This window comes from Haliotis cracherodii, unplaced genomic scaffold (genome assembly GCF_022045235.1).
Source record: "Haliotis cracherodii isolate W230 unplaced genomic scaffold, xgHalCrac1.p SCAF_2, whole genome shotgun sequence".
Taxonomy (NCBI): domain Eukaryota; kingdom Metazoa; phylum Mollusca; class Gastropoda; order Lepetellida; family Haliotidae; genus Haliotis; species Haliotis cracherodii.
In genome coordinates, this window is record NW_027266275.1 from 67,154,435 (window position 1) to 67,179,377 (window position 24,943).

Below are 24,943 nucleotides of genomic sequence, written 5' to 3' on the forward strand. Positions count from 1 at the left end.
CAGTCCCTAGCCAAGCCATTTCAGAATCTTGAAGGCATCTGCAGAGTGCACACATTGCTGATAAACCCTTTGAACAAGTTAGAAATATTATCTTTGACTATGCACATGCCAGACATGCACATGTGACATATGTTTGCTACGGAGGAGAACGCACTACAAAACAGTGATATGTTCAGTACTGGGACATAACATGTTGAAACTATGACAAGATAATCAACAACGACGAATTCTCACCGGAACATATTGTGTGCAGAGAATATGTACCAAGGAAAAACATTAGGAAGAGAACATCTATGACAGCTACAACAACGGTAAATACTAATAGGCATATGTGGCAATTCTACAGGTACTGTGTGATTCAATACTGGCTCAATACTGAAAACATCATAAACACACTGGAAAAACCAGTTCCTCGTGTGTATCAGTCACGGTGCAAGAGGCCACGATGGCATAGCTATACTGTGCAATATCAGGACTAAGGGGAATGTTGTGCCTGTAACACGATATCTGAGTATTTGATCTCCACAGGAGTGAACTCTCCTGGATGTGAAACCATGTTTGTCATAGTTTGTCGACTTCCGTCAACGCTCGTAATTCACTCAGTGAATGTGGCCAACCATAGGATGAAAACCTTATAGGGGCCAACCTTATGGGCGAAAAAACACATTTTGACTTTTCATTATATTTTAAATACCACAGCATCTTCGGAACAATTCAATTCATATTTAATACAGAGATACATGACAATACACATGGCGATCTCCACTGAAGTAAGTTGACGTCAAACGTCCTTATGACGTCATAGCACAATTGTATCCTAGCACCCATAAGGTCCCTTTCCTCCTGGTCGGTCACATTTGTTGATGGTCACAATGAACTTGTTGATCATTTATTGACTATCTATTATATTGACTTTATCATCCAAAACTGGCTCCCACAGGAGATATCGCTTGGGTGAGATCAAGCGATATCTATACTGTAGATATCGCTGCAATGAAATTGCATCACAATGCTTTGCAGACCATTGTGACATCATTGGTTACAATGACGTCACAATCAAATGACATCACTAATGGCTCTGCTACTGAAGCTGTTAGCAGTACTAAGTACACTTAAGACGCTGCTTATTACTTTCTACAAACTGAAAAAGTCGGACGAATGATGTTGGATGATAAATAAAATCTCACCCTCGTGTCTTTTGATATCAAATATATCAACACTCGTTGATAAAAGTGGAAAAAAATCCTCGGCAAGCCTCGGAGTTTTCCAACTTTTATCAACTCGTGTTGATATATTTGATATCAAAAGACACTCGGGTGAGATTCTCTATATATCATCTAGCATGGGATAGGACAGTGAACTGTCATGTCATTGATGAACGTAGCTATAATGTATCTGATCACCACCCCTGTGTTATTTTCCTGTAGTTTAATCTCCTGTAAAATGCTTATGTAAGCATATTTATCATGTAGATCTTATTTCAGACTTCAGAAAAGCTAACATGGCTATTCGCAAGTGTGGTCAATACATACCCGAAGGTTTACTTGCAGATGATCACCTGTGAGGATCCGGGGTAGAATCAACCAATGTCTGTCAGCAACCCATGCAACGCCGCACTCAGCAATATTCCAGCTCTATGGAGACGGTCTGTAATAATCGAGGCTGGACCAGACAATCCAGTGATGACATTTATCAACCAAGTCAGCGAGCCTGACCACCCGATCCCATTTGTCACCTCTTACGACAAGCATAGTCGACTTGTACGGCAAGCATGGGTTGAAGAAGACCTATTCTACCCCGGATCTTCACGGGTCTACAAGTATGAAACTCGGTTACATATGGAAAAGCCTCCTATCATATGATAAACGTTGTGGTAAAGCTAGACAAAGGTATAGACCACTAGGAGTAAAACACTCAAACCCTGCTAGTTCTGTCAAAATATGGCAAAGAATGGCGCTAAAAACTAACTTCTATGTCTGTGAACTTTCAACAAATGTCAAAGGAAAAGACAGTGTCTTATTAGAACCGCTCTAAGGTATTTTTCCAGAACTTTCCAAGGACTTGATAAAAGATCTTCAAGAGAATGCACAATTGCTAACCTTGCATTAATTACAATGACTGGTACTATTCATAAACGCAAACTCCAGATTCCCGGCCGCTTGTTCCGAATGACCAGCGATACTGGCCCAAAGAACATCTTTTGAGCACAAGCTTCAACCCATAACCATCAATATACCGTGAAGATGCGGGGTAGAATAGGTCTTCAGCAAGTCATGCTTGTCGTAAATGGCGTCTCTGCTTGTCGAAAGGGGCGATTAACGGGAGCGGGGGTCAGGCTCGCTGACTTGGTTGATGCATGTCATCGATCCCAATTGCGTGGATCTATGCTCATGATGCCAATCACTTGCTTGTCTGGTTCAGACTCGATTATGTACAAACAGCCGTCATATAGCTGGAATATTGCTGAGCGCGGCGTTAAACAACAAACAAACCATCAATAAACATTACCGGAGATCTTATGTCAGTTCTTTTCAAATATAATCAAAATAACTACTTCAAATCTTACTTGTGGAGTGTTACCAAACAAAGCAACGTGAAGAATATATAGTCAGCAGAGCAGTCTTTTACCACGAAGAACAGCAATGGGCTCACTCACAATGATTACTGGCTTCTGACTTTTGAGTATCCCAAACGTCGATCAAAATGTCAACTGTGCGTGAAAATCTCTACAAGATCCAGTCTGCAGAGAGGAGCTTGTGGCACAAACATGCCGCCGACAGACATTTCGTATCACATTGTAAATCTATCATGGGTATCAGCTGTCAGCAAAAAATGGATTGCTGCATCTTCTAGGTGTACGTTTGAGGACGTAATAGATGAGATTAGTTGTGTGCTAAACATAGCAACGCGTGTGTGGTTGCTGATAACCCAGCGGAGCCCTGACGGAAGATGGAGAAGAACCTTACTTGTGAAGCAGACGTTGCATTTTTTTTATTAATTTCAACTTATTTTCTCTTAATGTAGAATCTTGGATTGTTGTTGGCGTATGTATTAAAATTTCTTTAGCAGTATTCTGTTTATTTAATTAAGAAGGGTAGGTAACTCTGCGCTGCTCGTAAACACGTGCTCTTTGGATGTCGCACGATGTTCGTTTGGTGAAAATGTATGTAGCATTGCACGAGCGTATAAAACGATATTGAATAGAATACATTAACTTACAAACAGTACTTCATAACACTGTAATGCAAGGATATTTTTAATCTAAATTCATCAATGGTGTTTTTTGTATGTTTAATTGCTTAAGTAAGCTGTGATTCAACAATTCAAGTCATTCTTTGTTTATATTGCAGTCAATCTCATTCTAGAATTCGTGTACATATCTCGCAACAAATAAACCTCGAAGACTCTGAATTGTCGTGACGTGCATACATCTACTTTTAAACAATAACAGAAAAAATACATGTTTGTCTGGATTGGTCCTTCAACACAGTGTAATTTATTCCAGTCGTTAGGGGCAAGAATTGCTTATTCCAAAAATGTTTTGGAATTTTAAAAACACCTGGTCTGGGCTGCGTGTAGAAGGGGCAAGGGCCCTGAGCTGATGATGAGCCTAACCAGCCTAACTGTGGCAGGGTCACTCAAACCCTCTTTGTTTCATGTTTAATTTTAATCTGGCCTATTTGGCCTCAAAGACACCTATTTCCTCCTTTCTAATACATTATTTTCTATTAAATATGAATTGTCAATGCATATACAGTTAACTACGGATATAACGAACACGCTTATAACGAACTGACGGATATAACGAACTTACTTTTTGGTCCCGACTATTTGCTGTATTTATGCTGTATATATACTTATAACGAACTACGGTTATAACGAACTAAAATTAGTGGCCCCTTTGAGTTCGTTAAAACCGTAGTTTACTGTAATAACCAGTCTTGATTATCAGCAGAAACAGGTCAAAATATGGCGTAAAGGGCCAAAAGCTGCGGAATTTATATGAATGGATCACAGATAACCAGTGATGACACCAGGTCTTCGCGAAAACCAGTGATGACACCAGGTGTTGCGAAAACCAGTGATGACACCAGGTGTTCGCGAAAATCAGTGACGACACCAGGTGTTCGCGAAAACCAGTGATAACACCAGGTGTTCGCGAAAACCAGTGAGAACGACAGGTGTTCGCGAAACCCAGTGATGACACCAGGTGTTGCGAAAACCAGTGATGACACCAGGTGTTGCGAAAACCAGTGATGACACAAGGTGTTGCGAAAACCAGTGATGACACAAGGTGTTCGCGAAAACCAGTGATGACACTTGGTGTTCGCGAAAAACAGTGATGACACCAGGTGTTCGCGAAAACCAGTTATGGCAACAGGTGTTCGCGAAAACCAGTGATGACACCAGGTGTTCGCGAAAACCAGTGACGACACCAGGTGTTCACGAAAACTTGTGACGACATCAGGTGTTGCGAAAACCAGTGATGACACCAGGTGTTGCGAAAACCAGTGATGACACCAGGTGTTGCGAAAACCAGTGATGACACAAGGTGTTCGCGAAACCAGTGACGGCACCAGGTGTTCGCGAAACCCAGTGACGACACCAACTACCGCCACATCACTCATTGTCCTCACTATCACCAATGAGTCATGGTAGAATTGCGATAAGCACACTTCTTCAATGTTGAACTGTGCGAAATGTAGAGTCTGCGCTATGTTTAAATCATTACGGATGTTGTCGAAGTATATGCAAAAATGGGCCAACAGAGAAGATGAACCTGCTGAATATCTTCCTAAGAGTGAGTGAGTGCGTATTGTTTTACGCCACTTTTGTAGAACTAGTCCTTGTAGAATGCACAATCCGAAAGAGTGGAAACAGAATTTGAATAAACCCATTCTGTACCAGCCAGCTGTCATCCGAGGTCGGGCTGCCCGACATAAAACGTTTGCAGTTCTTCTTACATTAATTGATTGTTTGTTTATAGAACTTGGTATAAGTGACATAGACAACATATAAGTCCAGTATGTTAACTGTAGAAGAAATCTGTCAAAACCATGCATAAGTACTATAAACCTTTGTGAAGATCCGGGCTAGAATAGGTCTTCAGAAACCCATGCTTGCCGTAAAAGGCGACTATGCTTGTCCGAAGAAGCAACTAATGGGCTCGGGTGGTCAGGCTAGCTGTCTTGGTTGATGCATGTCATCGTATCCCAATTGCGTGGATCTATGCTCATGATGCCAATCACTGGATTGTCTGGTCCAGACTCGATTATTTTCAGACCGCCGTCATATAGATGGAATATTGCTGAGTGCGACGTTAAACAACAAACAAACTATCATCTTTGGAATCTGAACACATACCTATTCCTCTTTTGCACTGGATTCCAAAGTTCCATAAAAATCCAGCCATTGTACCACCTAACCCCTCTCTCAGAAATTAACCATACAATCAAGGAAGGAGATTATTAATATTCACAGGAGATACTAGAGACAAAAAGCAAACTGCAAACAAACATCGCGTGAATCGGAATTTCTGCTCCAATTTGCAAAAAAACCAATGGTATTTGGCCAGTATGTATATCGGTGATCGGACATCGTTCAATAACAGCCAAATAGCTCATTCCCTTCCACTGATTTACCCACCTGAACTAGAAATAGAAGAGACCCGTGAAACTGTCCCAAATTGTTTTATATTTAAACATACGCATAAAGATTCAGAATGATAAAACACTCTCCACAAGACAGTATGCCAAGAGGAATGACTTCCACTTTCCAACAGTCAACTTTCCCTTCATGTCGAACAATATTCCTGCATCTCCAGCATTTGCTGTCTACATTTCAAAACTGTTCGGTTTAATCGAGCATGCTCGTTCCATGAAGATTTCAGAGAGCGTCATTTTCACGACTCTTGTTCAAAAATTGTTTGATCAGGGTTACAACATTGAAGTCTTCACTAAAGCTTCCAAAGATTTCAGGGCAGACATGTGAGGGACATCAGTGACCAAAATGAATTGGTTTTTTTATTCCAAAATTGACTTTACCGTATCCTTTACGTGTGTTTGTGGCGGGTGCCACCGGTGGTGCAAGATACACTCACCACTTCGCGAACACCTGGTATAATCACAAGTTGATAGTGATCCATAAACATATGCTTATGACGTAGTCGGAGTCGTAAAATGTGCTCTGCTTTTAGTAGCAATTACTTAACAAAATAAAATGGACCTGTTTTGGGGGCATTTCATTAACATAGCTCTACATTGAACAAACATTATCCTGTAATATAAGAACACTTTGTTGTGGTGACCGGGTTAGCTGTATAATACCCCCCCCTCGAGAGAGAGTTGTCTGTTTCACGACACAACCTTAACATGCCTAGACTGTGCATTTTCTGAGCGTACCTGTCCCCACAGCCACACTATAACTTACGAGATAATTCTAGTAAAATGGATATTTGAAATATCAGGGCTTCTTCATTTTCAACTTCAAACTTAGACTATAAAATGAGCATTAGGACGTAATTCTATACAGGAGACGAACCCCTACTGCATACACTGCATGTTGCTAGAGGTATAAAACGTTCCAGCATCTATTGCAGTGACACACAATAACATTTGGACACTAAGGATCAAGGCGTGACTTTTAAAACGCTTCATTTATCGGGTACACATTGATATTAACGCCACAGTTAGCACTACTAGAGCTATATCACGGCGGCTCGCAACTAATCAGGAACAAAGAAACAAGCTTAAGAAAACATGACAAAAAAACACGTCATTGAGTCACAATCACACGCTGTTGAATTATCATATATATCAAATATTGAATTTCATGTTTATTTATTATTTACCGTTACGCATACGCTATATGGTTATACGACGTAACACAGGCTTTTCTTGTTTCTTTGGTACGTACATTTATGAACTATTAGTATAATTTGCTTTGTCTAAAAGGATCGCTAATTAACATATCCTTTACCAGATAACTGATCCTGTTTCGCCTCGGTCGTGTACTTCATATTAGGGTTGAACACATCAGACGTGGTCAAGTGTTTAGTTCATTCCGTGAGGTGGGCAGCTTTTGTCGACGGGAGGACGATGTTACGAGCGTTTAAGTAGAAATGCGTTCCAAATTCATGCAAAATAAAGGTTCAAAATGGCGGTTACCTTTTCGATACTTATGTAGAACCACTGGAGACAGAAATTCGCGGAGTAAAGAGTGAGTGAATATGGTTTTACGCCGCTTTTAGAAATATTCCAGCAATGTCATGGCGGGGACACCGGAAAATGGGCTTCACACATTGTACCCATGTAGGGAAGTGAACCCGTGTCTTCGGCTTGAGGAGACGCACTTCGACCACTCAGCTACCCCACTGCCCAGAGGTAAGGCGACAGAGTGGATAGATGGTGACACTTTGCTGGGGAATGTTGATCACAAGAACAACAACATGCGTTCATGGCCTGATATGTTTTAAGTACTTTTAACCAATCAAAATGATACCCAAGGGCACGTGACAAGCAAGTCAGCTTCTCGTGGTTAAGCGGGGAGTGCGGACTTTGCGGTTTTGAGATGGAGTCGAGCCTGTTGCCCACTCTGTGGCAAGTCTGTCCTGTCCAGTTAACTGTGTATTCAGAGATGGTCTGAAGTTTACTAAGGTTGATGTGAGGATCAAACCTTTATGTTGCGTTATGTTTTATATAAGTGCGTGACGAAACATGAATTTCTATGTAGGAAATTAGGAGCTACGGTCCTCGGACCAGTCGCCCCTGGACTCACGGCCGGTTTAGCGCCTTGATTAATAGGTGAGGTGAGGTGAAATGGAGTTTAATGTTGCGTTCAAGATTTTGCACCGAGAAAGCGACATGCATTCACGTGGATGTGTCTGCTTGTACTTACTAAACTCTTGTCGTACTAAACTCGGGATACCTCGCACTGATCTACGAGTGTTTGGGAACTGCTCAAAATAATCGGACAGCCAGCCAACTCCCAACAAAAATCCTAACAAACTCGTAACACACTCGTCCTACTCGTAGTACCCTTGTGGGGACCTCGTGGTGCTCGTACAGAACTCGTATGAGGATCGTCTGCAAAATTTATTGTCGAATTGACCGAGTCTAATACGAGCTATACGAGTGTGCCACCTCGTACCAAAGTCGTACAGCTCGTATCGAGATCTTTGTGCTCGTATGCAACTCTTAATAGACTCCCATTAGACTCCTATTGGACTCCTATGGGGCTCGTAACACACTCTTAGCGTACTTGTATGATACTCGTATATATGTAGTCTCCTCCCGAGTCCTAACCGAGAAATGCTAGGGAGAATTCGGCAAGCACCTCGGCAAAGTGAGAGAGCTGCAGTAATGCCGAACGTCAGTCAGGATGACAAGAAGTACCACCTTTAAACGTCTTTTGGTATGACCCGGCTGGGGATCGAACCAACGACTTTAGACCTACCATGGCGACAAGGAACGGCAATACGTCGCTAGTGAAGGGGCCTTGAGGAAACCCAAAGCAAGTTAAATGTTTCACGCCAAACACATGCTTCACGATATAGCCGCCCCTTGTTTTTGTTTTTCATTTAGTATATTTGTTTACACAAGTGTCTTGTAAAGCATATTTTATGCCACTTTTATATTTATATTGTCAACTATTGACCCCTGAACCTTCCTGGACGTATCTACAGTAGACTCAGTGTAATCCGACATCTGTCTAATCCGTATTTCCTTAGCACCAAAACTTATTCCACTATATTTACTTAAGTTACACCTACACTGTCCATTCAGAGGGTCGCTGGTCTTGGTTCTATCACGTGACCCGCAATTGATACATCACCAAAACATTTTCTTTCTTTTTTAGTCTTTTTATTACATCATGATTCTATGTTGTTACAAGCATGTACAATACCACGAGGCCAGGCGTATCAGGGGATACTGGTTCCATGTAATAAGTGAATGAGTGAGTATGGTTTTACGCCGCTTTTAGCAATATTCCAGTAATATCACGGCGGGGAACACCAGAAATAGGCTTCACACATTGTACCCATGTCGGTAAAAGAAAATATTGACAAAAAAAACAGTTTTTAGTTTGGATGCAATGGTTGACGATGTACGTCAGTAATTTGTATCGTAATACAAATATATTCGAATATATTTAAATGAGCCATTCCAAGTTACTTACATCTGTATATAATAAATAAAGCTAACAACAACAAATACTTCATAACTTCATAACCATCGTTTCCATCACTGACACCATACAAGCCAATATTATAATACAATCGTATGTTTTGTTATGGATATTAACCTAGAGACATAAAAACATAAAACGTCAACGGCTGAGAATACCCAGTCTCGATTATCTGTCGACACAGATCAGTGGAAATCACCACTTGGTGATATAGGTCTTCAGCAACCCATGTGTACCGTAAAAAGCGACTGTGCTTGTCGTAAGAGGCTCGCTGATTCGGTTGACGCACGTCATAGTATCCCAATTGTGTGGATCTATGTTCATGATGCCAATCACTGGATCGTCTGGTCCAGACCAGACTATTAAAAACCGCAGTCATATAGCTGGAGTGCGGCGTTAAACAATAAACAAACAGTAAAAAAAACAGTTGTGACTCCGTGTTACGAGTGGCGAGAGCCTGCATGTTTAATAGATAATGATAGTTTCAAAAAGAGTTACTAATTTAAAGAAATAATTAATTACTCATGTATTTACATATGTAAATTAGTTATTGGCATTTCGAAGATGACTTCTGTTCAGGCATTTACAACTTCCGTTGACCTTGACCCATTCAATTTGATATCTGTCTTCATCGTAGTGAACGTGGTCTTCACCAGACACAGCCGCCATATCGTCGTCGTCTCCATCCACGGTTACTGCCGTCACGTATTCCATGTTTTGGGAGCACACACCATATCCGAAGTTGACAACGTGACTGAAATAGTAAGAAATACTCCCAAGTTAGAGGGGTTTCCAAAGTTGAAAGAGTGAGTGAGTGGGTTAGGTTTAACGCCTCTTTTAACATTATTCAAGTTATATCACGGCGTGTCAGCTTAATATGGGAGGAAAGCCCGAAGTGATGCAGGTTTAAGACGTTTACCACTTCGGTGAAACCCACGAGCACGGGTATGGTGCTGACAAACCTAGAAACATAATTGGGACGAACCGGGATTCGAACCCACTTTCATAGGTTCCTGGCGTGCCCAAGGGACGCAACTCTGCACAGCGAATCGCAGCGCCTTAGACGACTGGGCGACCCGTGCCCCTCATATCATATTGACGATAACGTGTATAATAATGACATGTGAGATGAATACAGGTCCTTTAACGGCACATTTGGGTGTTATATTACGTTTTGTCAGATTAACGACTGGGCCACACGTGCCCCCTCAAAGTTGTAAGAACTTGACGTGATTAATAGATTTAAACTAAACATAAAATGTATGTAAACATCATACAATACACGACCTTGTGAACCTTCACATATATTGCCTGACTTATACGTGGACATATTGTTGAAAGTGTATCGAGCTTGACCTAAACTGAGGAGCAAAAGAAACTACACCTCACAGTTGATTTCATCATGTTTGAGTTTCGACTGAAAATATCTTAAGAGCGATATTAAAAGAACTGTACTGGCGCCTTGTCGGCACTCAAAGAACACTTGAACATAGTTAAAAAAATTATGAAACTTTTTTTTTTTTTTTTTCGGCACAACTGTAAATATTTCGAACAAAGTAGGGGTCACGTGGTTGCAAATTCATTCTTTCCCCAGTCTTCATTGTACCAATTATTTTTTTACACAAAACTACCGGGTACCCAGTCACGGATAACAATGATCACTTTTAACAACATTTTTTTTCAATTTTCAATTACATAAAAAACAAACACCGTATACGCGCTTTTATCCTTCAGTTTATAAACATATGAACGTATATTTTAAAGATACATGTCACTGGAAATATTTTGAAATCATGAACAACAGTTGTTCGAAATTTGAAAGGTTTTAAAATGAAACAGATCTGCGACGATATAAACAAACATACCTCCGTGTTAATTTTAACATGTTTTAATTTACTGAGAAACAAAAATTGTTTCCAGTCCAGCTGACCGTATTTACAATGTTTGAACGGGATGGACACTCCGCGAGAGACTGGATTCGTTCAAATTTTTATTTACTTACAAATGCTCCAAAGATATACCGCGCACTCAGTCTCTCTTGGCGTAATAAATATAGCAGACATATATGGCACATACCAGCAATATCACGGCGGGGTACACCAGAAATGGGCTTCACACAATGTACCCATGTCGGGAATCGAACCCGGGTCTTCAGCGTGACGAGCGAACGCTTTAACCACTAGGCTACCCGACCGACCGCGACATATATGGAGAGAGTTTTAGTTATGCGTGTTAATGTGCAACTGTCCCAGACAAACAAATATAAATACATGTATCGCCCGGCCCGAGAAGACCCGAGGTAGAATAGGTCTTCAGCAACCCATGCTTGTCCTAAAAGGCGACTATGCTTGCCCTAAAAGGCGACTATGCTTGTCGTAAAAGGCGACTAACGGGATCGGGTCGCTGACTTGGTTGATGCATGTCATCGTATCTCAATTGCGTAGATCGATGCGCATGATATCAATCATTAGATTGTCTGGTCCTGGCCCGGGGACCGCCGTCATATAGCTGGAATATTGCTGAGTGCGGCGTTAAACAACGAACAAATAAACAAACAAAAGCAAATGTGTCACAAAGGATCATGAAGACTTTAAAATCTTTTAAGAGATCTTCACGGGTTGTGACATATTTGAGTCATAAACATGAACATGGTAACTCTTATGGTAAACACATGCAATGATTCCAGGAAGGGATTTTCCCAACGTAGGATTTGGTAATTTTGTTGGAAGTTCATACAATGTCCTATACTGAATAGAATCGATAGACAGGCCCCAGTTCCCCAAAGTGGCGTTAGATTTCGCGAACGCCTGGTGTCATCGCTGACGTTTTATAGTTACCCCTGTTGCTAAACTATGTTAAAGTATGGGATTTACGATCGTCTTAGCACTAAGAACACTTTGTGAAAACGGGGCCATTGACTGTGACGTCGCCGAGTGACTAATACCAACAGCGAAGGGTGAAGTTTAAGCGCTCTTCTTCACAAACCTGCACTGCTCCGTCTTGAAGTACTGTTTTCGATTCTTAAACTGGGCTATCCTCTTCACATGACCGTATACATTAGTCATGGTGTCTTCGGCACGGTAGAATATCTGTCTGTAACATCACGTCACGGATATTTGCAACAAAATCTTTGAAAGGTTATATTAACACTATCCTCAAGTTGTTTCACATACAAAATGTTAATGTAGTTGGTATGGCACAGTTGCCGGTAAATATTCTTCAAATAAATGTCTGGCAGTTATTAAGAGCACAAGAGCAAAATTGTAAATTTTTATTCCCGATACAAAATAAACAGGACTTTAGTACAGATTTGAACTTGTTCTTGATGCAAAATAACTTTTCTCCAAAACTCCAAAACTCAATTAGTTTATTTCTGCAGTTTTCAAATCTTTGTAGTTCTAGTTTTACTGCCGTACATCTTTCTTTAAACAAACAAACAAACATCATTATAGAGAATTAATGGACGTCAATTTATTTATTATGAGGAACCGGTCACTATAATATTTTTGTTTGTTTGTTGTTTAACCCTGCATTCGGCAATATTCCAGCTATATGACGGCGGTCTGTAAATACTCGAGTCTGGACCAGACAATCCAGTGATTAACATCATGAGTATCGATCCACGCAATTGGGATATTATGACATGCATCAACCAAGTCAGCGAGCCTGACAATCCGATCCGGTCGTAGCCTATTACGGCAAGCATAGTCGCCTGTTACGACAAGCATCGGTTGCTGAATGCCTATTCTACCCTGGATCTTCACGGGCCGGTCAGTATAATAAAGAAGTTGACATCCATTAATTCTCTTCTTTATATGTATCATTTCGAAATGCCTTTCAAAAACTTCAAAAAGCATCTTTATGAACTTAATTAGTACGTATCTAAACACACATCCAGATGACACCCAAATGCTATTGCGGAAATACCGTGAAAAGCATCAAACCATACTGCGCAAGGTACCATTCGCAATGGGTTAAAAGTTGACTTACGTTTGACAGCATGCATGATGCCAGATAAAGTTTGAGCTTTGTTTTCCAAACCTTCGTGGGCCGCCTTCTGAACAGTTCAGGTTACACGTGTAAGACTCCTTGATATAACTGTATACAGGTTTATACTGGCTTGTGTAATTGACGAGCTGCAGCATCTGTTCCCTGGTCAGAAACATATTTGGATATCGCTCCAGGATCCGCTGTTCTGGGCTCTTCTTGAACCTGTAAACAAGGTACCCGTCAGTATAAAATATGGTCCCACATAATGAAGATCGCCGTGGCTAGCCTATTGAAGACCCGTGAACATCCGGGGTAGAATAGGTCTTACCTACCCATGCTTGCCATAAAAGGTGACTATGCTTGTCGTGAAAGGCGACTAACGGGATCGGGTGGTCAGGCTCGCTGACTTGGTTGGTGTTTGTCATCGTATCCCAATTACGTGGATCGATGTTCATAATGTCAATCACTGGATTGTCAGGTCCAGACTTTATTATTTACCAACCACCGTCATATAGCTGGAATATTGCTGAGTGCGACGTTAAACAACAAACAAATTCCTATTGAAGACAGTGTTGACTTATGGATTTCAGCTTCTATCACTGCGGCGTTCGGTGGAGATGCTGGTTCCTTCATTGAGTAAGTCGCTTCAAGATTGCCGATTCTCGGCGTATAGCAAAAATCACTCGGTTTTAAAGTAACTTTTGTCTTGTTTGTTCGTTGTTTAACACCGTACTCAGCAATATTCCCGCGATATGACGGAGGTCTGTAAATACTCGAGTCTGAACTAGACAATGCAGTGATTCATATCATGAGTGAGTGAGTTTGATTTTACGCCGCTTTTAGCAATATTCAAGCAATATCACGTCGGGGACACCAGAAATGGGCTTCACACATTGTACTCATGTCGGGAATCGAACCCGGATCTTCGGCGTGACGAGCGAACGCTTTAACCACTAGGCTACCCGACCGCCCTCATATCATGAACAACGATCTACGCAATTGGGACACGATGACTTGCATCAACCAAGTCAGTGAGTCTGACTACCCGGTCTCGTTAGTCGCCTCATTTTGGATGTTGACGAACTTAGCTGAGTGTCTATTGTAATGCTGTGCCGATTGTCTAAGGTCGTGCCATTCTTTTAAAGAGTTAGCCTAGTGTGAGCTGTATCTGCGCCTCCCTAAGGCCCTGCGATGCTCACCTCTACGATAACTGAGACCCACGAGGATTCCGGATAGGAATAATGGTCCCTATCAACATGTGCTTGTGGTAAAAGGCGACGATATGGATCGGGTGGTCAGGCTCGCTGACTTTGTTGATTGCCTGCGCTATCCCAATGTGGCCGTCTAATGACTAGTCGTTCCTTATGTCACCTGGAGTACTCAGGGAATATTCCCGCGTACTTTACACAGGGGTTGCATTGTGTAGTATCAGCAAAGGATTTCTATTGACGAGAGTAATAACTTACCAAAACTCCTTCCATATATGGATTTCTATTGACGAGAGTACTAACTTACCAAAACCCCTTCCATATGTGGATTTCTATTGACGAGAGTACTTACTTACCAAAACTCCTTCCATATGTGGATTTATATTGACGAGAGCACTTACTTACCAAAACTCCTTCCATATGTGGATTTCTATTGACGAGAGTACTTACTTACCAAAAACTCCTTCCATATGTGGATTTCTATTGACGAGAGTAATAACTTACCAAAACTCCTTCCATATGAGGATTTCTATTGACGAGAGCACTTACTTACCAAAACTCCTTCCATATGAGGATTTCTATTGACGAGAGTACTAACTAACCAAAACTCCTTCCATATGTGGATTTCTATTGACGAGAGTACTAACTGACCAAAACTTCTTCCATATGAGGATTTATATTGACGAGAGTACTTACTTACCAAAACTCCTTCCGTATAAAGATTTCTATTGACGAGAGTACTTACTTACCAAAACTCCTTCCATAAGAGGATTTCTATTGACGAGAGTACTAACTTACCAAAACTCCTTCCATATGTGGATTTCTATTGACGAGAGTACTAACTTACCAAAACTCCTTCCATATTAGGATTTCTATTGACGAGAGTAGTAACTTACCAAAACTCCTTCCATATAAAGATTTATATTGACGTGAGTACTAACTATCCAAAACTTCTTCGATATAAAGATTTGACGAGAGTACTAACTAACCAAAACTCCTTCCATATGTGGATTTCTATTGACGAGAGCACTAACTCACTAAAACTCATTCCATATTAGGATTTCTATTGACGAGAGTAGTAACTTTCCAAAACTCCTTCCATATAAGGATTTGACGAGAGTACTAACTCACCAAAACTCTTTCAACAGAATGTAGCCTGCCAATGAGAGAGTCGCTAGGAAGAAAAAGACAGCAACGACAACCTGAAACAGACATCGATGATGGGTTATATAGGAAATTGCACAAGGAACTTATGATTGACAAATATGAAAGATTGTTTATTTGTTTATTTGTTCATTGTTTAACTCCGCACTTAGCAATATTCCAGCTATATGACGGATGTCTGTAAATGGTCGAGTCTGGACTGTACAACCCAGTGGTTGACATCATGAGCATCGACCTACGCAATAGGGAAACGGTGACATGCATCATCCAAGTCAGTGAGTCTGACCACCCGATCCCATTAGTCGCCTTTTACGACAAACAAATAGTAAAGCCGATCACGACACAGCGCCAAAATCGAGGAGAGCAGGACGATGAAGCGCACGTAATATACCCGGTTCATTTCATATACTGACGATAGCATGTATAATATTGACGTGTGAGATGAATACAGGTCCTTTAACGGCACATTTGGGTGTTATATTACGTTTTGTCTGATTAAAGACGAGATTGAATATATTTGTAAATCGTTGATTCAAAATAATTCAATGCGGCATGATCTATACATGACATTTTTGTGTATAACTGAATGATTATTACATATCGCGCAACATTTTTTGTGGGGAGACAAAAGCTATTTGTCGTCGGTGGGAGTCGATTATCATTTTTTGTTCAGAGGTCTTGGAACGACCTGAGTAAACTGTTTTAATTTGCATGGTGTTCCTCACATTACATTGTAATGGATCTTTGATTGTCATCTTCACGGGCCCACATTACAAGCTCTTACAAGCCCTGAGGGCAAAAGAAAGCGTACCGAGGTTTAATTAATTGTGACTGAAGATTGAAAGAACTGATGATTGTGTCTATAACAGTTTGCAAAAAGTAATCTGTGACTGGGTAATTTGAATAAAAAGACATTGGTCTAATGAAGACTGGGGTAAGAAATGAAAATGCAACCACATGACGCCTAACATGATGGAAATTAATGTTTTACCTTTGTGCCGAAAAAAGCAAATGTATTGATTATTACGATAAGATGTCTAAAAAAACATCAGCAGTTGTGTATAATGCGAAAATGTTTGGGTTTATTTCATATCTTAATCACATCTGCTTGTTTAACGTGGCAAGGAGACATGAGTTGTCTCCCTTTAGCTTTAGCGCTCGTAACTCCCATACTTTAACATAAGCTTACGAAAGTCTAGGATCGCTTTGTGCAAGTGGGCCCTGGTGTAAACTTAAATGTCATCACTGCAGTTCTGTCAGATATCGCACACAAATGTCTATAGATACATTGATTGCGTCCGTCCCTGTTGTACAGATTAAACCGAGATTCACCTGTGAACAAAACGCATTCCCATATCGGATTATCCTACGCAACATGCTCTCAGACCACATCAGTCACTGCTTCCTGTGATGATGCTTCAGAGACGTGCATGAATGCCACTCGCTCTAAGAGGACGTGTAACAGTTGTCGTGGACACCAGTCTGTTATAGGCAGTATGGAGCGAATCCTTCTGAGCCCTGGCAGTGGTGTGTCGGTTGCTCAAAGCGGTTAAAAGAAGGTACTGGTCGTCTCTTCTGGTTGTTGCCTTGGTCTTCCGGATCGGGGTCTATCCTGCACAGAGTTTGTTGAAACCTTGACCATAGATTACCTACAGCTCTCTGTGATACACCAAGACTTCTTGCAACATAACGTCGTGGTCGGCCATCTTGAATCAGTGCTATGGCTTGTCGATGATCATTTGTCATCGAGCGTCCGCGACCCATCATGCTTCAACTGCGCTTACCATCCACCTGTTTCCAATTTTATAGGCAATCAATTGTACGGGTATCTGGCTGTGCACATGCACTGAGTGTCAACCTCTTTTTTTCGTTCTCGAATGTGGAGACAAAGCAGTTTGAAAATCGTGCAGCTAAACCGTTGATAATGGCCCATTGGGTCATGCGCCAGTTAGCAAGTGCATAAACGTTCTATGTTCTAATCTCATTCTTCACGTCAGATATCGCACACCATTGTAACCCCAAGCAGTATTACCGGTTAGTGCTCATATTATTGTATTAATAACCCAGACTTACATTACATCCTAACATATAAAATCACGAATTTCTTTACGCTGGTTTACTTTTCTTGGCTCGATCGTGTCGTCACGTTGCGTGGAACACGAGTTGTGCCCCTTGTAATGAAAACGCGATATCCAATCAGATCGATGTTCTTAGCTCGTATGGCTTCACAAAGATGGCGACTGCCATAGACGACGACATGGTCAGTGAAATAACGAAAACATCCTGACAGACAAACAAAGGCAATCCTTGGGGTTTTTAACAGATGGTAAAGAAATGTTCGTGCCAACAAACACATGCAGCGGTAAATCACTTCCATACGATTGTGTTACAGTCGTGTTTATTGACTCCTCTCATCATCATACCGCTTGCAAGCACAGTACCAGGGCGAATTTGATTTAAAACTTGGAAAGACTTAAAAAATATTTGTATTCGCTTAATTGTTGGAAGAACTTCGGATGGATTGAATAAATGAGATTGAGTTGTGTATATCCTGCAAAGAACATAAATTATTTGACATTTTATAGCATTTAATTGGAGTTAAAAGAGCACAGGAGAAACAGAACATGTATATTCTGCAAAAGTAATATGTGACACATCAAACACAAGCTGGATATGCACCAACTCTGCCTTTTCACACGCTACTCTACGCTTTACATAGTGGGAGACCATAAAGACCAAGACTTTGTTTGGTCAAATATTCTGGCAGCTGTTTATGTAAGTTTGTGTCTACTTTAAACTTATATTGTGTATTGGAATATTGCTATCTAATATATGTATATTTTTGTATTTGATAATAATGTCGTAATTATACTTGCATTGTACTGTATATTATACAATATGTCTGTCGCATGCTCATTTCCTCAAAATAACAAAAAATAACTACTTTTACTCTGAACAAGGCTTGAAAACGCTTCGTTACAGCGATTGAAAGGAAAGAGAAACCTACCCATACTCTCGACGTTGGGCGTTTTCCTGGCATAGCTGCAATAAAATACACATTACATATAAATACAGAGTTGAATGTTTAGTTTGTAATCAGTACACGAATATTGCAGTCATCAGTGCTGGGGTATTCCAATCATTAGTGCCCGTGTGTTTCCCTTACAACCAATCACCAATTATCAATACTTGGATATTTGCCGAGACAATCCTTGCTCGGTGAATCAGGTAATTCCAAGATTTTCAATTATCGACACATCGATTATCTGTTTAACGATTGATCATTGATCATTCGGGTACTATAGATATGTCTGTACTGGTGTATATCACATACAATCAAGGCAGGATATGTGGGTACTGGGTTCACATACAGATATGGCGGTACTCGGGGATTGCACATACAATCAAATACATACATATCGATACTGGGGTATCTTACATACAATCAAATACATATATATCGATATAGACTGGGGTATTTCAGATACAATCAATCCACGTGGACTTTATTATTTTATTATATATTACATGTACACCGAGTGAACATTTACCTCATTTTTGTGTATACACACACACACATATATATATACAGTAAAGTTCTAACTCTCAGGCACAATATAGTAATAATTAAATAAGTGGAGTACGATTGAACAGAGTTTTAATAGGCTAGCGCTTTCAACTCGTACCATTATTTATTTATTTATTCATTCATTTATGACGTCACGTAACTATATGTTACTACTTCATGTCCGTTATTCAGTTATGGCCTGATGAGACTCGTACGTGGTACGAGTTGAAAGCGCTAGCCTATTAAAACTGTGTTCAATCTTACTCCACTTATTTAATTATCACTATATATATATATACTCGGGTATTTCACATAAATCATTTACATATATATCGATACTGAGGTATTTCACATACAATCAATTACATATATATATATCGATACTGGTGTATTTCACACACAATCAATTAAATATATATGGATACTGTGGTATTTCAAATACAATCAATAACATATATATATATCGATACTGGTGTATTTCACACACAATCAATTAAATATATATCGATACTGTGGTATTTCAAATACAATCAATAACATATATATAGGTACTGGGTTATTTCACATACAATCAAGTACATATTTATCGATAATCGGATGTTCCACATTTATGCACCGATGACTTTTGAAGTTAATATCTATACGTCAGAGCAAATCTGGCCAAATTGGTTAATCTTGTATCCGTCCATTTTTCTCACATAACAACTGTTTTCATGTGGGCGTTTAAACTTGTTTCTCCTGCTATAAAGTGTTCTCGTGACTTGTTGGTATCCATCAATAATTATCACAATCTACACACCCACCCACCCTCCACCCTTAATAATAAATACCCGACCACTAAATCCCTCACATTGACCCTACCTCATGTGTACTCCCTGTTTCCCTGTAGCGGTTTGTGGAACGGTCAAAAACAACGTAGTATCTAACAAATCCTTCACACGTGGAACAGTGTCCGGGCAACTTGAATCATTCCTGGTAGTTTCTGACAGTGCATCCCAATAAGCAGGGGAGGTAACTGTTGAAGGGTAACTCCATGTTTTGATGATTCTGAAAATCGTCTTTTGTCAATAGAAGCCTTTTATATTTTACTGAACATATTTGAACTATGTTCAACATTACTATCAACTAACCCAACAACCAATGAATGAATGACACATGACGTATAATTAAACTAAGCAGACAATCCCCTTGAGGTGCAGTATATGGGTGTGTATTGCCGTCGTTGAAATGATGGCCAGGGTTTCCCCAAATTCTGAAGGCGTTTATTGTGAACATTTTGTTTGTATGACGCTTCTCGAAGGCCGTGTTAATCTCGGCCAAGAAGTGAAAGCAATGTTTAGAGAGTTGTGTTTATGTCACTATCAATTAGGATGTTTAGGAAACTGATAAATTATTAAGTAAATACTTGGGTTGGGTGTAGGTAATGTTTTATATTACCCATGGACTTTCTACTAAGATAACGTAGAAAAATGTGATTTTTTCTGATCTTTGAAAAAGACGTCAAGTCACGTGATGAAGTGTTACATGACACCCACTCACTCACACATGACCATGGGTAAACAATATATATATATATATATATATATATATATATGTATGTATGTATGTATGTATGTATGTATGTATGTATTAAGGAAGAGAATATGTTTATGTCGACGTATTTATTAGAGGAACACAACGTTTCGCAGTAAATGCTTACTCCTTCATCAGGTGCATCCATTCAACTGATGAAAGAGATAATTCCTCATAATAAGGAAGTTGACATCCATAAATTCTCTTCCTTATGTGTATCACTTCCAAATGCCTTTCAAAGGCTATATATATATTGTTCACATTGTAATAGGGATATGCCCATAATTCCACAGGACAAAACCATAAAAAGTTGTTATTTGTGATCTTTTAACGCGACATCTACTCAAATAACAGTAGTCGGGGGTACGGCGGCCTTAAAGCTTAACAAATATATTGCTGGGTGAAACACAGCAGGTCAACTCAGTAAACGGACTTACTGCGTCCTGGCTATGGACGCGGGTGTTGGGCATTGATGAATTCTTTCGCGCACACACTCAAGCCACATAGTAGCATGCTATTGACACAGAACACAAAGCATGATGAGTAAGTAAAGAGGGCTAGAAGATAGGCGCTGATGAGAGACGTTCACGAGAGGTTGTTACATTTACTTCAGTCTCAAGAGTACGGGACTGAATTACACGAAGCATTGCCGGGTCTTCAACATATCACCAGGTTTTTTGTCATTTGATCCAGAGCATTTTCGGACATAAGGTTATGTGAGTGAGTATTATTTTAAGCCGCTTTTTTGCAATATCCGAGCAATAGAACCGCGGGCGGATGAGAAATTGAACCATGTTGGGAGACGAACTCGGGCCTTCGGCGTGACGAGTGGACGCTTTAACCACTAGATTACTCCACCGCCTCTCCTGAAAGACACTCAAGGTTTTTTTTAGGGTACGAAAATTATATTGGAGACGACAATAATTTGAATGTACGATGACGGCATAGAACTATGGATTGTTTGCGGCAATTCGTTTTGGCATACAACTTGGATGAATTCGTGAGTTGCTTTTAACTTAAGTAGACGCTTAATGGGACAGGACGATTCAGTGGTCAAACCAACGAGCACAACTCCTGGCATGGCTAAGGGGCGCAACCCTGCAACAGTTGGTGAAATTATTTGGTGATCTTAGTCATACCAGGACTCACATTTGTGAAATAAATAGAATTTTGAAATAATCAAATGTAAGCAAAAAGATCTTCTCAGGAACTATTCATGTTTATCATGAAAATAAAATGACACTCACTGTTTTCTATTGCCCACAGAATGTAATTTATAATCAAAATGGAATAAAACATAACAAATGTTATATTTGGGACAACATATCACTTTCTTAGTCAAGTACAAATTCTAGTACTGTTTGATGAAATAGGAGGTGAGTTGAGGTGAAATGGGGTTTAACGTCGCGTCCAAGATTATTGCACTTATATAGCGACGTGCATGCACGTGTGTGTGTGTGTGTGTTTGTGGTAATCCGTACTAATGCCGATTTTATAGTGCTAGCCCACCGAGATACCATACCGCAGTTTAACATGAATACCCGACTCAGGCACAGTATACTTACTCCGAGCCGATCAGTCTTTGTTTGAGACCGAGCGCTAGACAGGGTAACAATAAGTACCATCTTTTAACGTCTTTTTGGTATGACGCGGCCGGGGATCGAACTCCGGACATTCCGCTCTCCGGGCGCACGCTCTACCAGTAGACCACAGTGGCGGTCTTGATAAAATAGGACCACAGTGGGTAATAATATAGGTGTATCGCGGCAGTGGCTTACAAGAGCACGTATATATGAATGTGATTGTAGATGAACCTGTAATATGATCAGGTGGCATGAGTGAGTGAGTGAACAATATCTACATGTAGACCAAACCGGTTATGAACCAGTACACGTCAGAATGCTATTCCACTTCAGATCATCATTCAAGTCGACTCTAACGAAGATTATTGGGAAAGGGGTCAGCGTAATTTAAGAACATCTGTAACTATGGTCTACCATATTTGTGAAATGTGTGTCATTCATGTCACGATGCTCTGCAGCTCACAATACACATCTGATGTCAGTTGTGTTATAAGCTTAAGTGAGTGAGTTGGGTTTAACGCCGCTTTTAACAGTATTGCGGTTATATCACGGCGTGTCAGCTTAATGTGGGAGGAAAGCCCGAAGTGATGCAGGTCTCAGACGTTTACCACTTCGGTGAAACCCACGATGCTGCTGACAAACCTAGAAACATAATCGGGATTCGAACCCACAATCATAGGTTTCTGGCGTGCCCAAGGGACGCAACTCTGCACAGCGAATCGCGGCGCCTTAGACGACTGGGCCACCCCTCTGCACAGCGAATCGCGGCGCCTTAGACGACTGTGCCACCCGTGCCCCCTATTAGCTTAAGGTGGAGCCTTCTTTAGACCTTTTTGCCCCTGTAATCACTGGTGCATAACTGTGTTTTCATAACACTGTAGACGAAACGAACTGTAGTCGAAAAGGGACTCCCCCTAGTTTTACCCCGAATTTACTCATGTCATATAGATTCAAGTAACATAAAGAAATTACCGAGCAACGGTATAATGACATTTTGCAGTACGGCTGTCTTCTGGTCATGCTTAAAAATAGATACGACCTTTGCTGACATCTTAGGTGTTTCTAGTGGGACGTCCAAAATATTGCCTTATGAAATGCACTTTATTAAACACGTTTACATTTGTTTAAATTCTAAACATGTAAAATGTGTAAAATTCAAAACACATTCCTTATCATGTCTTGTAGGTGTTTACATTCTTAACACATTATACTAAATTAAATAGTGATATTGACTAATCTTCAGCATCTTCGTGCAATCTACCAGACCGGAGGTACATTCTTAACACATTATACTGAATTAAATAGTGATATTGACTAATCTTCAGTATCTTCGTGCAATCTTCCAGACAGGAAAGTAATTTACTAACCTTCTGGCCGCTGTGACAAGTTAAGTAAGTAGAATTCACTGGTCTTTTTTCTCAGTGCATGTCATTCCCCATGCCACAATTACTGCCAATGACACATGTAGTAAGCGATGAGTCATGGTCATGAGAATATGACTTTGTGTCAAGTTTAAAATTGGAATCCATTGACCACTAAGATGAGACACATCCAATTGCTGGTACCATGTGTGCGTGCGTGGGTGAGTGCGGTGTGTGTGTGTGTGTGTGTGGTGGGAGGGGGGGGGGGGGGGGGGGGGGGAGAGGAGGAGGGGGGAGGTAGGGGAGGTTGTAATATTACTGCTTCGATAAATCTGTCCTTCCTTCAGGCGTATCAATTTCAACACACCCTTGTACGTGATCTAGCGTATGAAGTCTGCTCCCCTCATGCAAAACCTCAGTAACATCACAGATTATTTCCCTGAATTAAATTACGTATTAGCGGGGCTTCAAGGGTTACTGAATTCTGTCAATTACAGATCTCAACTTCCATAGTGCCCATGGCCTACGTCATACATGTACTCATATAGCAGAGATCACATACACATGGAAGAATTTGTACATAAATGAAATGCGTCCATTGTAGCTGATATAGTTGTCTGGAAATGTTTTACTTTTATCTATCTTGTTTGTTTCAAATATAATCTGTTACATTTACTTTACTGTTTATGAATTTATTTTCGTCACTACGCATCGTTTAGGTTTTACTCGCTAACTTCCGTCTTTATTTACGAATTACAGCGCAATCGCTACATGGTTAAGAGCCCAGTCTTATAATGCTCCGAACAGCGCAGGTGTAGCGGTGGGCAGTCGTTGAGCCTTGACTGTCACATGATCTGAAAATGGCCACCGCCTACGAATGGTAAGTAATTTCTTTGAAATATTTTAATTTCTCGAGTGTTATTTGTGATTGATATTCAGAAGCCTGGGTTCACACGGGTGTTTTACATTCGCAGATTTATACGATAATTATAGATATCAACTGCGTGCAGTTTGTGCATAATAAAACGGCATTGTTTGTATAAAATCCTCACATCTGCAATATTTGATGCCAAGTGCTAGTCCTTTGAGTGGCAATGTCGTTATTTGGCTGGCAGGCAAGAGGCGTGTCGTTGGCAACAAACAGAGAATAGGATAGATAGGTTATTGTTTAGATTTAACTCTGTTGGTTTTGATTCTTCAGACATTTGTATTGTTTTAACATGTTTGTATTACTGTCAGAATAATCGTTGTTTCAACATATCTCTACACCCAGAAAGGTTTAGACTCCAACATTAGAGTGGTGTAAAAGTG

General features: G+C 40.4%; 3 protein-coding genes across 3 annotated transcripts in view; 1 reads left to right on the forward strand and 2 right to left on the reverse strand.

Annotated features, from left to right (window-relative positions):
• The window catches only part of LOC139469469 (uncharacterized), a 33,382-nt gene extending 30,684 nt beyond the window's left edge, over window positions 1-2,698 (reverse strand). Inside the window, exon 1 of the mRNA XM_071251651.1 lies at window positions 2,567-2,698. The gene's annotated coding sequence lies outside the window, so the exon portion shown is untranslated. The remainder of the gene's footprint in view (window positions 1-2,566) is intronic.
• A 6,162-nt stretch (window positions 2,699-8,860) lies between these two features.
• Window positions 8,861-20,160, reverse strand: LOC139469471 (uncharacterized). Its single transcript, XM_071251652.1, has 6 exons — window positions 19,978-20,160; window positions 18,556-18,590; window positions 15,516-15,586; window positions 13,177-13,398; window positions 12,172-12,279; window positions 8,861-9,940 (listed from the first exon to the last, which is right to left on the reverse strand). Exons 2-6 carry the CDS (start codon window positions 18,586-18,588, stop codon window positions 9,730-9,732), a joined length of 645 nt encoding a protein of 214 aa, XP_071107753.1. The 5' UTR covers window positions 18,589-18,590; window positions 19,978-20,160; the 3' UTR covers window positions 8,861-9,729.
• Window positions 20,161-24,464: 4,304 nt separating this feature from the next.
• Window positions 24,465-24,943, forward strand: part of LOC139468392 (VPS35 endosomal protein-sorting factor-like) — a 39,689-nt gene continuing 39,210 nt past the window's right edge. Inside the window, exon 1 of the mRNA XM_071250336.1 lies at window positions 24,465-24,512. Within this exon, the coding sequence (XP_071106437.1) occupies window positions 24,493-24,512 (20 nt within the window). The 5' untranslated portion in view covers window positions 24,465-24,492. The remainder of the gene's footprint in view (window positions 24,513-24,943) is intronic.

Bases quoted from the DNA above. Each gene is read 5' to 3' on its own strand.
- LOC139469471 (XM_071251652.1), bottom strand. From the start codon at position 18,588: ATGCCAGGAAAACGCCCAACGTCGAGAGTATGG. The intron at 15,587-18,555 runs GTAGGTTTCTCT...TGTCTGTTTCAG, and splicing joins GCCCAACGTCGAGAGTATGG to GTTGTCGTTGCTGTCTTTTT. The intron at 13,399-15,515 runs GTGAGTTAGTAC...CCTTGTTTACAG, and splicing joins ATTCTGTTGAAAGAGTTTTG to GTTCAAGAAGAGCCCAGAAC.